The 13,785-nt window shown below is 52.4% G+C and overlaps 1 protein-coding gene across 1 annotated transcript; it reads left to right on the forward strand.

Annotated features, from left to right (window-relative positions):
* Window positions 1–534: 534 nt before the first annotated feature.
* FAM219B (family with sequence similarity 219 member B) lies at window positions 535–12,456 on the forward strand. The gene is made up of 6 exons (XM_015419916.1): window positions 535–675; window positions 3,020–3,113; window positions 5,420–5,510; window positions 8,222–8,299; window positions 9,268–9,316; window positions 10,342–12,456. Exons 1-6 carry the CDS (start codon window positions 535–537, stop codon window positions 10,495–10,497), a joined length of 609 nt encoding a protein of 202 aa, XP_015275402.1. The 3' UTR covers window positions 10,498–12,456.
* Window positions 12,457–13,785: the final 1,329 nt, after the last annotated feature.

Here is a 13,785-nt window from a genome sequence, read left to right on the forward strand (position 1 = left end):
GGGCTGAGAGAGCTCTTGACAGAAACTGCTCTTTTTCAAGGACAGCTCTTGTCAGAACTACGACATGCCCAAGGTCATCCAGTCAGGTGCAAGCGGAGGAGTGGGGAATCAAACCCGGTTCTCCCAGATTAGAGTCCGCGCACCAAGCCACTGCACCAAAGTTAGTTGCAGTTAGTTCCGTGTCCAAAGCATACAAAGGGGCACATCAACCAAAAAGCTGTTCTGGCCATTTTCGGGATCTCAAGATCACAGATCTGAACAGGAAACAGCTTCAGAATCGGAAAGAATCGGAAAGAGACTAAACCCACAAGTTTTTCCAAGGAAATTGCAGGTCAGGGGTCCCCATCCCTTTTGAGTCTGCAAGGGGGCACCTTTGGACTTCTGGCACGGTGTGTGGGGTGTGTGCCAACAACACAGTGGCTGCGTCAGGAGGCGGAGCCAGCCGCCCGGGCGGTGGCGATACAGCTGCAGGGCTTTCAGGATGACCCTTCCGCATTAGATCCCTTCCAGTCCGGCTTTCGCCCGGGACACGGGATGGATACAGTGCTGTTTGCTCTCACTGACGACCTCCGGAGGCATCTGGATCGGGACGGTTCGGCAGTACTGATGCTGTTGGACCTGTCGGCTGTGTTCAGCACGGTCGACCATCCGTTCCTGACCCACCGCCTCGCCGACGTGGGGATACAGGGGCTTGCCTTGCAGTGGCTTCCTTCCTTTCTCCAGGGTCGGGGACAAAGGGTGGTGCTCGGGGAACACCACTCCAGGAGACACCCGCTTGAGTGCGGAGTGCCTCAGGGGGTGGTGCTTTCCGCGATGTTATTTAACATCTACCTGTGCCCTCTTGCCCAGATTGCTCGGAGGTATGGGCTGGGTTGTCACCAGTACGCTGATGACACCCAGCTCTGTCTGATGTTGGGCGGCCAGTCGGACTCCGGACTGGAAGATCTGGACCAGGTACTGCAAGCTGTGGCTGGTTGGCTCAAACCGAGTCGGCTGAAGCTAAACCCGGCAAAGACGGAGGTCCTGTGCCTGAGTCGGGGCGGTTTTGGGGATGGGGATCCTGCTCCCAACCTTCGATGGGGCACAGTTAGTGCCAGCGCCGGAGGTTAGGAGTTTGGGAGTACTCCTGGATCCCTCCTTAACAATGGAGGCCCAGGTAGCAGCCACTGCTAAGTTGGCCTTTTACCACCTTCGGCTCATCCGGCAGTTAGTTCCCTTCCTCGATTGCGATGACCTGGCTACAGCGATCCATGTGATGGTCACCTCGAGATTAGACTACTGTAACACTCTCTACGTGGGGCTGCCCTTGTCGCAAATCCGGAAGCTGCAGCTAGTGCAGAACGCCACAGCCAGGCTTTTGATGGGTCTCCCTCCATGGGAGCACACCCGACCTGCGCTGAAGATACTGCACTGGCTGCCAATAGCATACCGGATTCGCTTCAAGGTGATGGTGCTTACCTTTAAAGCCCTATATGGCCAGGGTCCGACATACCTGAGGGACTGCCTTTCCCCATACATACCCCAGAGAGCACTACGGTCAGGGTCACAACATCGATTCATTATTCTGGGCCCTAAGGATGCCAGGCTCGCCATTACTAGGGCCAGGGCCTTTTCAGTGGTGGTTCCTTACCGGTGGAATGAGCTCCCAGGGGAGACCAGGGCCCTGCGGGACGTTTTACAGTTCCGCAGGGCCTGCGAGACAGAGCTCTTCCACCAGGCCTTCAACTAGGAGCCACCCACCACTAGCACCAACTACCCCTATTATTAACATCTGTGGCAAAGGGCTGGCCCCAGCTTGGAGATCGAACCCCATCGTCGCGGGAGACGGGACGATCGCTGAGTCGGGAACTTTGCTGTTGCATTTTAAAACACGCCGCCTTATCTTAATGAAGGAACTACTATTACTGCGAGCACTTTAATTGTATGATTGTTTTTAAAATGTTTTATGTAGACTTGGTACACTGTACCGATCAATGTAAGCCGCCCTGGGCCTGTTCGCGGAGAGGGCGGGATAAGAATGCAATCAATCAATCAATCAATCAATCAATCAAATGGCTGCCACAACTTAACCTTCAGTCGCACGGTAAAGTTCCCTGTGCGGTGGAGGTAGCTCCTGGCGAAGCAATGCTCTTAGATATCTCCACAGCCCATCAGATCTTCAGTGGCCAATCAGAAGCCTTGCTGAGCAAAAAGCCCCACTGGGCCCCGCCCACTTTCTCACAATACTTGGCGGGCGCCCCGGCGCCCATGGGGACCACGTTGGGGACCTCTGCCACTCTGAGAGAGCCAGTTTGGTGTAGTGGTTAGGAGCGCAGACTCTAATCTGGGAAAACCGGGGTTGATTCCCCACTCCTCCACATGCAGCTGCCAGTGTGACCTTGGGTCAGTCACAAGTTGTGTCAGCTGTTCTCTCAGGAGCAGTTCTCGGGAGAGCTCTCTCAGCCCCACCCACCTCACAGGGTGTCTGTTGTGGGGAGGGGAAGGGAAAGGAGATTGTCAGCCGCTCTAAGACTCCTTCGGGCAGTGAAGGGCGAGGTATAAATCCCTCCTCCTCCTCCTTCTTCTCTGAGAGCTCTCTCAGCCCCACCTACCTCACAGGGTGTCTGTTGTGGGGAAGGGAAAGGAGTTTGCGAGCCGCTCTGAGACACCTTTGGGTAGTGAAGGGCGGGGTATAAACCCAATCTCTTCTTCTTTTACCTCCCAGGGTGTCTATGGTGGGGAGGGGGAGGGAAAGGAGTTTGTGAGCCGCTCTGAGACACCTTTGGGTAGTGAAGGGCGGGGTATAAATCCAATCTCTTCTTCTTCTTTTACCTCCCAGGGTGTCTGTTGTGGGGAGGGAAAAGGAAAGGAGTTTGTGAGCCGCTCTGAGACTCCTTCGGGTAGTGAATGGCGGGGTATAAATCCAATCTCTTCTTCCTCTTCTTCTTTTAAGTCTTGTAAAAAGGTAAAGGAAGTGGAAAGGAAGGAAAGGGGTGTCCGATTGGAACTTCCCATGAACTTGTGGCTTCCCTCCAAGCAGGGGCAGAGAGACAAGAAGGGAAGCCGGGAAGCCTCGTTGGAAAGAAAGGGGCCGTACCTCATGAGCAAAACGCCGTCTATTCAAGACAAGCTACGTAAGTCCAAAGCCAGGGTGCGCACGTCATCTCCTGTTCCCCTAATCTCCGCTGGGATCCTATTGGGGTGGAACATCACCAGCCCTCACGTGAGCCGGTGAGGGAACTGAATTTTTCAGAGATCGGTCTGGTGTCAACAGAGCTATGGACAGTTGACTCTTTAAGCGGTCTCCGGGTAATAAAGATAAGCCCTGTAGAGGACAGAGGGCGCTTATGCAAAGCAGTTAGGGTTGCCAGATTTGGGTTGGGAAAAACCTAGAGGTTTTGGGGGCGGAGCCCAGGGAGGGGAGGGGCTTCGGCAGGGTACGATGCCCTAGAGCAGTGGTGGAGAACATACCGCACGGGTGGCAGAGGGTGGGTGGCACTCAGAGCCCTCTCTGCGGGCACACGTGCCATCGCCCCAGCCAGGCCCAGACCGTCATTAACATGTCGAATTCTCTGCCAAATAATTTTAAATAAATGAAAGCATTTGGGATAGCTTTCCTTACTTTGTTTGGATCAGCACGAAGAGGGAGATTTCCAAATGTTAACCCGGAGGTTAAGCAAAACGTGGGCAATACCGTGCAAACAAAACCAAAGCACACAGTTCTAATATACCACTCTAGCTTCATTCATTCATTAAATCACATACTTATCGTATACAATAAAGTACACCTAGTATAACCTGGAGAACCGGAGAAGCCACACGGAGAATTTTCTGACTTGCGCACTGTAGCATTTGTGAGCTTTGGTTCCAGGATAAATAATTTGCTGGAAGAAGAATCTCTCGAAACGCACAATTTTTGCCTGGGAGGCGTGTTGCAGCGTCCTGTTTGAGAGCAAGACAGCCGGCATGACATTTGCCACGTCTCTTCTTTGAAGCAAATCTGTCACAACGTTGAACCTTGCCTGCGTATTCGTCTCTGTAACTTTGGGCATTTTCAAGATTGAATATTGTTATATTTATTGTATCTCTATACTGTTGTTGTTAATTATAATAATCAGGTTATACTAGGGTCTTTATTGTATATGATAAGCAGGGGTCATTTCCTGCAGGAGCGCACAGGAGCGGAGCTCCGGCAGTAAAGAGCCCAGGGGGCGGGCACATGCAACAAGCTCCACCCCCTGCTCCCAGCAGCCCTCAGTCAGAGCAAGAAGCAGCCAGGTAAGTTGCAGAGCCCGGCCCCCCAGTCCAAAACAGTCCAGTGGCACCTTTAAGACCAAGTTTTATTCAGGTACAAGCTCTCCTTCCTCTGCGAGGACAGATCTGCAGGTTCCTTCCCCCCCAATAGCTAGCAATCCAAAACAGTCCAGTGGAGCCTGAGTGATGGGTGTTGCCTTCTGACACACTTCCAGTGATGTCAGGGGGTGTGGCGTATGCAAATGAGTTATGCTAATGAGCTCCTGCACCTCTTTTTCTACGAAATTACCCCTGATGATAAGTATGATTTAATTAATGACGCTATAGTAGTATATTAGAATCGTGCCCTTTGTGTTTGCACAGTATTTTCCACGTTTTGCTCAGCCTTGTCGTGTTTCCCGTGTGTTTGTTGCATTTGTTGTTCTGCAGCATTGCAGAATGCTGCAGCCAGGCTGTTGATGGGTGTTCCTAGGGGGGCACACATCCAGCCTGTGCTGAAAGCGCTGCACTGGCTACCGACAGCATACCAGATTCGCTTCAGAGTGCTGGTTCTTACCTTTAAAGCCCTAGATGGCCAGGGTCCGACATACCACCGCCTCTCCCCATATGTTCCCCAACGAGCACTACGGCCCGGGACTAAACATCTCCTGGTGGTTCCAGGTCCCAAAGAGGCCAGACTAGTGGCGACTAGGGCTAGGGCTTTTTCGGGGGCGGCTCCTACCTGGTGGAATGAGCTCCCAGAGGAGATCCGGGCCCTGCGGGACCCTGCACAGTTCCGCAGGCCCTGCAAGACGGAGCTCTTCCGCCAGGCGTTTGAGTAGGAGCCGCCACGACTGTTACCATCTGTCTGTGACTACTACTATCTGCCCTAGCCCTTTATTACCAACTCGCCGTGAGCGCTAAAATGGTGGCACTGCGTGGAGCTGTGGCCACTAAGGATACCATCCCGATGACGTCATCTGTTCCCTTGTTAGTTGTTGTGGTGAACACTTATGTTTGTATTGAATGTTTTTAAAATGCAGTTTTAATGTTTTATGCATTGGGCATTGGCCCCATCTGTACGCCGCCCTAAGCCCGTTCGCGGGGAGGGTGGGTTATGAATTGATATGAATAAATAAATAACCTGGAGGCTGGCAAACCCTGAAGGCCGGTCTTCTCACTTTTATGTTGCTGTTTTGGGTTGCAGAGAAGCATCGGGAGATGGCGAAGGCGATGCTGCGGCGGAAAGGTGTGCTCGGGGGAACCACCCGGCAACAACCCAACCCGGCAGCCAAGAGGTCAAAGTCCTCCTTCCTTTATTATCCTCTGAATGGGGAATGGGGCTGGGGAGAGTCGCCCAGGAAGGACTTAGGGATGAAATAGAGAATCTCCGGCTGCCGAATGACCAGAGCTCACCGCTGTCGTGAGACAGACCATCACAGTAACTGATGCCCTTTAAAAATATATATTTTCCTTCATTTATAGTCTGCCTGTCTCCAACATAAGTGCGCAGACTCTGTTCTGGGAGAACCAGGTTTGATTCCCCACTCCTCCACTTGCAGCTGCTGGACGACCTTGGGCAAGCCGTAGTTCTGGCACAGCTGTTCTTGAAAAAGAGCCATTTCTGTCAGAGCTCTCTCAGCCCCACCTACCTCACAGGGTGTCTGTTGTGGGGAGGGGAAGGGAGAGGGAAAAGGACTGCAAGCTGCTCTGAGACTCCTTCGGGTAGTGAAGGGCAGGGTTTAAATCCAATTTCCTCCTCCTCCTCCTCCTCATTATTTATTTATTTAATTGATTTATGTCCCGCCTTTCTCACCCAAAGCGGCTTCTGCCGTTCTCCTACGCCTCCATTTTATCCCCACAACGACCCTGCGAGGTAGATCAGGGTGAGAGAGTCTGACCGGCCCAAGGTCACCCGGCGAGCCTTCATGGCACGAGTGGGGATTCGAACCTGGCTCTCCCAGATACTAGCCCAACAACAATCTTAACCACCACACTACACTGACAACCCCCCCCCCATTGCCCGCCCTACAGAGTGCGTGAGATGAATACTGCAAAGCATCTCTGTCAGTTGAGGTGATGCTACACAGGGCTCGGCGCCTTTCCTTGCCGCATCGTGCTGCTGTAGAAATTGCTACTGGGTGCGGAAGCGAACGTCCTGTGGATCTCTGCTCCTGCTTTTTAAAAAAAAAGTGTTAGTGAAATGGTACAGAGAGTGTTTCTGACCCTTTTTGGTACTTCAATGTCCTGTAAAGTATTTACAGCTCCACACGGATAATCCTTTTTATGTAGTGGTCTGCAGCTCTTCTCCCCTGTGGTACCCCAAAGGCTTTGTCACTTGATTTGTCAAGCAGTAAGCCTGCAAGGTGCGCCCACTTAAGCGGAAGCAGCTTTGCCCAAGGGACCTGTCCCAGCTGAACATCAGAGAAGCCCTGTTGGATCAGGCCAAAGGCCCATCCAGTCCAACACTCTGTGTCACACAGTGGCCAAAACCCAGGGGCCATCAGGAGGTCCACCAGCGGGGCCTGAACGCCAGCAGCTCTCCCACTGTTACCCACCCCCCCCACCCCCCAGCACCAAGAATACAGAACATCACTGGCCTGGACATAAGAATATCAGAGAAGCCATGTTGGATCAGGCCATTGGCCCATCCAGTCCAACACTCTGTGTCACACAGTGGGAAAAACCCAAGGACCATCAGGAGGTCCACCAGCAGGGCCTGAACGGCAGCAGCTCTCCCACTGTTACCCGCCCCCCCCAGCACCAAGAATACAGAACACTGGCCTGAACATAAGAATATCAGAGAAGCCATGTTGGATCAGGTCAGTGGCGCATCTGGTCCAACACCCTGTGTCACAGAGTGGCCAAAACTCAGGTGTAATCAGGAGGTTCACCAGCGGGGCCCGAACTCCAGAAGCCTTCCCACTGTTGCTCCCCCCCCCAAGCACCAAGAACACTGAGCATCACTGCCCCAGACATAAGAACATAAGAGAAGCCATGTTGGAACAAGCCAGTGGCCCATCCAGTCCAACGCTCTGTGTCACACAGTGGCCAAAACCCAGGTGCCATCAGGAGGTCCACTAGTGGGGCCAGAACTCCAGAAGCCCTCCCACTCTGGCCCCCCAAGCTCCAAGCAGGCAGAGCATCACTGCCCCAGACATAAGAACATAAGAGAAGCCATGTTGGATCAAGCCAGTGGCCCATCCAGTCCAACGCTCTGTGTCACACAGTGGCCAAAACCCAGGTGCCATCAGGAGGACCACCGGTGGGGCCAGAACTCCAGAAGCCCTCCCACTCTGGCCCCCCAAGCTCCAAGCAGGCAGAGCATCACTGCCCCAGACATAAGAACATAAGAGAAGCCATGTTGGATCAAGCCAGTGGCCCATCCAGTCCAACACTCTGTGTCACACAGTGGCCAAAACCCAGGTGCCATCAGGAGGACCACCGGTGGGGCCAGAACTCCAGAAGCCCTCCCACTCTGGCCCCCCAAGCTCCAAGCAGGCAGAGCATCACTGCCCCAGACATAAGAACATAAGAGAAGCCATGTTGGATCAAGCCAGTGGCCCATCCAGTCCAACACTCTGTGTCACACAGTGGCCAAAACCCAGGTGCCATCAGGAGGACCACCGGTGGGGCCAGAACTCCAGAAGCCCTCCCACTCTGGCAAACAAAAAGGCTTCAGGAAAAAAATGTGGGAAAACCGGTTTCCCCCCCGATTTTTTTCAGTTTTTCTCCGGGCTTTCACGTCTCTACTTGTAACTGATGGTCACTCATGGGCCTCTGCTCTGTATATTTATCCAGTATCCTCTGGAAGCTGTCTTATGTTTGTAGCCATCACCACTTCCTGCAGCAGACTGGGATTAGAACGTCAGCCTTCTGCGTCCAAATATAGTACGCTGAGCCCTGGACCCACACTATTCTCCCGGCGCCTTCTCCCTGCTGCATTCTCTTCCTGTCCTCCCAACCCCACCTGGCTGCTTCATGTTGACGTCTGCTTCTCTTCCTCCAGGTCGGTGAAGTTCAATAAGGGCTATGCCGCTCTCAGTCAGACCTCGGACGATACCCTGGTGTGCTTGGAGTCAGACAGGTGAGGGCTGAGCTGGGACCTCTTTGGGGCGTGGAGGTGGGGAAAAGCCAAGGAGTTCCCGTTAGGGGTGGTTCCCTGGTCCAGCACAAAGTCCTCTAACTTATTGGCAAATTGGAAACAGTAAAGGCAGGGACTGTGGCTCAGTGATAAGATGCTTGGCGTGCAGAAGGTCCCAGGTTCAATCCCCAGCATCTCCAGTTCAAAGGACCAGGTAGTAGAAGGTCCCAGGTTCAATCCCCGGCATCTCCAGTTTTAAAAAAGGACCAGGTAGTGGGTGACGGGAAAGACCTGGACCTGAGACCCTGGCTCAGTGGAAGAGCATCTGCTTGGCACACAGAAGGTCCCAGGTTCAATCCCCGGCATCTCTAGTTTTCAAAAAGGACCAGGTAGTGGGTGACGGGAAAGACCTGGACCTGAGACCCTGGCTCAGTGGAAGAGCATCTGCTTGGCACACAGAAGGTCCCAGGTTCAATCCCCGGCATCTCCAGTTAAAAGGACCAGGTAGTAGGTGATGGGAAAGACCTTGACCTGAGACTCTGGCTCAGTGGAAGAGTATCCGCTTTGCACGCAGAAGATCTCAGGTTCAATCCCCGGCGCTGAGAACTGATGCCAGTCTGCAGAGACAATACTGACCTCGATGGGCCATTGGCCTGATTCAGTATAAGGCAGCTTCATGTGCTCAGGATGCTAAGATCCCTGAACTGGATGGCCCAGGCTAGCCGGATCTCATCAGAACTCACAAGCTAAGCAGGGTCAGCCCTGGTTGGCACTTGGATTGGGAGACCACCAAGGAAGTCCAGGGTTGCTGTGCAGAGGCAGGCCATGGCAAACCACCTCTGTGCGTCTCTTGCCTTGACAATCCTACGGGGTTCACCATAATCGGGCTGTTAACTTGACAGCCCTTTCCACCACCACCAAGATACTAAGACACGTCCTGTGGCTCTCTTTGACTCTCACCGTTCTTCTAGTGACGGGGAGCTGGAATCCCGGTGTTCTTCTGGCTACTCCTCTGCAGAGGTAAGTCTGAATCTTTTCTGTAGGTTCGCTGGGGAAACTTTCCAGTCCGTATCTAAATTTTACTAGCGTTTAAATACTGTTGGCTAAAGGGGGCAAATACACCGTAGGGTAGGTCTTCGTTAACTTTTGATCTAGAAATAGCCGATAGTAGGTTTTATAAATAAGTAAACTATTTTAACTATTTTATTTATTTATTTTTATTTAACTATTTATTTATTTATTTAACTATTTAAACTAAACTCTAGTTCCAGCTCCTGCCAACCCAGCAGTTCGAAAGCAAGAAATTGCAAGTAGATAAATAGGTACCACTTTGGTGGGAAGGTAACAGCGTTCCGTGCGCCTTGGTGTTTAGTCATGCCGGCCACATGACCACGGAAACGTCTTCGGACAGCGCTGGCTCTTCAGCTTGGAAACGGAGATGAGCACCGCAACCCTAGAGTCGGATTCGACTGGCTTTCGAGCAAGGGAACCTTTACCTTTAAACTAACCCCATGATTCCACGCATTGAAACTACTCCTGTGCAGTTGCTCATCCTGTAATGGGTAAAAATCTCGCTTATCTAAGTGACAGCTTGGACAGGGGTCCCCAGCCTTTTTGACCCAGTGGGCAACTTTGGAATCCTGGCACAGTGCGGTGGAGGAAGCCACAAAATAGCTGCCACAAAATAGCTGCCGCAGCTTACCTCCATTCGCCCTGTGCAAATCTTTGTGCCGTGGCGGCAGTGCAGGATTGTTAAAAATCTACACGGCCAGTCAAATCTCCAGTGACCTGACCTGATCCTTGGGTAAAAACACTAGGCAGGCACCGGGAAAGGTGGCGCCCACGGACGCCGGGTTGGGGACCCCTGAGCTTGGGGATCCAGGGTAGCGTGCAGGTTTCGGTTAACAAATGCACATTGGAGTGAAGGGCTGTCTCCTTTCTCCTCCCCATGAAAGCCGCTGGGAAGATCCAGGTACAGCCCGGTCTGTCCCAGACAGCGAATTCCCTTGCCGGCCAGTGCCTTCACCTCCTCTTCCGTTTCCCAGGTGAACCAGGATCTCAACCGTCAGCTGCTGCAGGACGGATATCACCTGGATGAAGTCCCGGACGACGAGGACCTCGACCTCATCCCTCCCAAGCCCATCTCGTCCTCGCCTTGCTCCTGTTGCTTCGGGGAATCCGCCTCTTGCTCCATCCAGTGAGGGACGGCCTGGAAGGGCAACACGGCACAGGTCAAGACACCAGCACTTTTTTCCAGAGGGGGACTTGCGGGTGCCCGACAGAGGTCGTCGAGCCCGCCGTCAAAACACGGGTCAAAGCAGATGAGCAGGCAGGCAGAACGGGGCGTGTGCCGTTGCACCCTCTGGTTCTTCTGGGGAATGCCGCATCTCCCCTAAAACTATTTCTGCAGTACGCTCTCGGACTGCTGGGGGAAGCGGCCTGCCGGTTGTCTTGCCGAGGCTCGCCTCTCGGTGGGGAGGGAGCCGGCGGGAGAAGCGATCGGGGTCCGATCTTTCGGCGGTGAGCTGCCGGGCTCTCGTTTCGTGAAAGGAGGTACAGAGTCAAGGCAGGCTGGGACGCTTTATAAACCTTTGGAGTCGTGGGAAAGAAAGGCCGTCGCCTAGGATCCGAGTGAGCGCATTTTTCCTTTTCCTTTGCACTTCCAAACCTTAACAAGGAAGCAGCCCAGGTGCCGAAGTAATTGCAGGCGATGTGTCTTCGTAGGGTGGGGCAGGACTGGGAGCTTGTAGCTGGTTCCGCCCCGTGCTTTGGTAGCAGGCTCAGCAGGTGTGAGACAAGTTGGGCCTCCTTCCTCCTCCTGAAGCAAAAAGGGAATCTTGTTGACCGCGCTCCCCCCCCCAGTCTCCGTGAGCACCTGCAGCGGAGCGAATTGTCCGCTAGCTAGACCAGCGGGCTCTCCCTCGGGCCTCCGTGGTGGGAAGGGGGCGCTACCCACTCGCTTCACGACTCCGTGGCCGCTCACCCCCGCCTTCCTCCGTGGGGCCAGCCGTACAAGGCCATTTCTCACCTTCATGTTACCTCCAGGAAGCTTTATAATAAGGGCGAGGACCCTTTTCCGCCTGAAGTTAGTGATCCTGGGGGTCGAAAAGAACCCAGAGTTGCAGTTCATCCATCTTGGTTGCTTTTTACATAGCAATTCTTTCAGGCTGTTACCAGGATGCTAGGTCAGTTCTTTTCTAATCGACGAAGGATCGCGTTTTGGAGTGGGCTTTGCTAGCCATCAATGCTGCTTGCTTTCGCCCCTTTCCCCAGCGACTTTGCCTTCCGTTTTCACTAGGGCCGTCTTGTGCTAGGGGAGGAGAGAGAAGAGGAGGAACGAACACTTATAAAGTTCATAAAATGAAGTTTGAGTCCAGCGGCACCTTCAAGGCCAACAAAAGTTTGATGCTGGGTGTAAGCTTTCGGGTGCAGGTACAATTCTTCAGAGACACACGAAAGCTTAGGTCCAGAATTTGTTGGTCTTAAAGGTGCCAATCGGACTCAAACTTTGCTCCGCTGCTTCAGACCAACACGGCTACCCGCCTGAATCTAATATAAAGTTCATGTTTACTCGCCGTGTAGGTTGCACTGCTGGCTTCTGCCTTTGCAGATGACACTACAGCTTCGATATCTGGTGGAACGCCCCACCTCCCCTTTAAATTTCACTGACATTTGGATTTCCAAAACTGCCCCCATGCTGTCTGTCTCTAAGCATTCCGCGGCAGCCAAAGACCTGTCTTTCTCCATCCTGGTCTGGACAATCCCCATTAGCCGTATCTTGCCGAAAGAAAGGCCTGCCCATTTTGCGGCTGCAGGATCCCCAAACGGGCATTGTGTCCTTGCTCGGGCCAGCTCCACAAGAGGGTTATTCCTGGCGGGACGCCGAAGATCCCATTCGGGGTGCGCCAGCCATACCTCTCAAGGGTCAGAACGTCCTCTTGGGCGCTGCCCTGCAGAGGTACCCTTGCCCCGTCGCTCCGCCGGGAAATAAAGCCGCGAGCGATCGGAGGACGGGGAGACGCTGCCTTCGCAGCCCGTCAGTGCACGACGACGTCCTTTGCAGAGCGGGTCCCTGGTGGAGCCACTTCCTTATGAAGGCAGATTTCTTCTCAACGGCCTTTCGTTTTCTTATTTATTTGGGTGCTGCGTGCAGTGTTTTCTCCCGGTGGCTGAAGGCAGAGGCGCCACCAAACACTTTGAAGCTTAGTCGCAATAAACTTTAATAGATAAGTATTTTTTGGGAAGGGGGGGTGGGTGGAAGGATGTCGCGGGAGGGTAGGGATAACTGGGCCCTCCCCCCAGCAAGCTCTGCAGGTGAAGGTGTGAGCAAGGCTGCGGAGGTGGAGATGGGTGACTCGCTGTCCCCTTTGAGGAGGGACTGAAAAAGCTGCCTTAAAGATACTGACATGCACAGAGGACAATCTTACTACGTATTTAATACTATTATATATTAGAGGATTATCAGTTTTATATACGGTGATCAAGGGAAGCGTATCAATAAAACTGCCTTGTATCGCACCAACACGGTGTCTGTCTTCCTTGTTGTCCTGATAAATCATTTGACTGGGGAAGAGGGTCTCTAAAACAAGACTTGAGTCGAAGCAGAAGGTTTTCAAATAATATAATAAGGCCGTTGTGTTCTATCCGGGCTTCCCTCCCCCACTCCTCCAAAGAAAAGCATCTTTCCATATCTTTGGGAACTGCCGCATCTGTACCCATTCTTTAAAAGGACATATTGAGGGCAGGGATCCTGGATTCCCAAAAAGAAGAGATTGGATTTATACCCTGCCCTTCACTCAGAGTCTCCGAGCGGCTTACAAATCTCCTTTCCCTTCTCCTCCCCACAACAGACACCCTGTGAGGTAGGTGGGGCTGAGAGAGATCTGACAGAAACTGCTCTTTTTTCAAGAACAGCTCTTATCAGAACTACGGCTTGCCTAAGGTCATCCAGCCAGGTGCAAGTGGAGGAGTGGGGAATCAAACCCGGTTCTCCCAGATTAGAGTCCGCGCACTTAACCCCTACACCAAACCTAACTAGGGGTTGCTACCCCTAAAGCATTGAAAAACTAATTTGGACTTTGACAGGTGAGGAAAAAGCAAAATAGCTTAATTTTGTTAGCCTGATGTTTACTCTTAATGCATAACCCCCAAATAATGATATTTACACTATAGCGTTTATTGTCAACTAAGATATACAATTACAGCTAAATAAGTTTGTGATTGTTTGCTTTTTAATTTGATATTTTACAGTATTATCTCTCACGCTTTACTATTCTGACAGAAGAGATGTATCAGTAACTTCAAACTTTTGTAATAATGATCCTTGGTACTCTAGTTTTAGGCTGTACCCATCCCCCAACCCTGTAGTTTTAGAAAAGCAATAAACATTTATTTTAAAAAATATGATTGGTGCAACACGAGGACATCGCATGGAGCTCAGGAACTCTGTTGCAGTTTCATGAGCACTTGGGAGGCATTCGTGACTGCAC

This window comes from Gekko japonicus, unplaced genomic scaffold (genome assembly GCF_001447785.1).
Source record: "Gekko japonicus isolate JY-2015 unplaced genomic scaffold, Gekko_japonicus_V1.1 scaffold3461, whole genome shotgun sequence".
Classification (NCBI taxonomy): domain Eukaryota; kingdom Metazoa; phylum Chordata; class Lepidosauria; order Squamata; family Gekkonidae; genus Gekko; species Gekko japonicus.

Coding starts and splice junctions, on each gene's coding strand:
- FAM219B (XM_015419916.1), top strand. CDS start 535: ATGGATACAGTGCTGTTTGCTCTCACTGACGACCTCCGGAGGCATCTG. Junction 5,511..8,221: donor CCCAACCCGGCAGCCAAGAG/GTCAAAGTCCTC, acceptor CTCTTCCTCCAG/GTCGGTGAAGTTCAATAAGG. Junction 8,300..9,267: donor GTGTGCTTGGAGTCAGACAG/GTGAGGGCTGAG, acceptor CCGTTCTTCTAG/TGACGGGGAGCTGGAATCCC.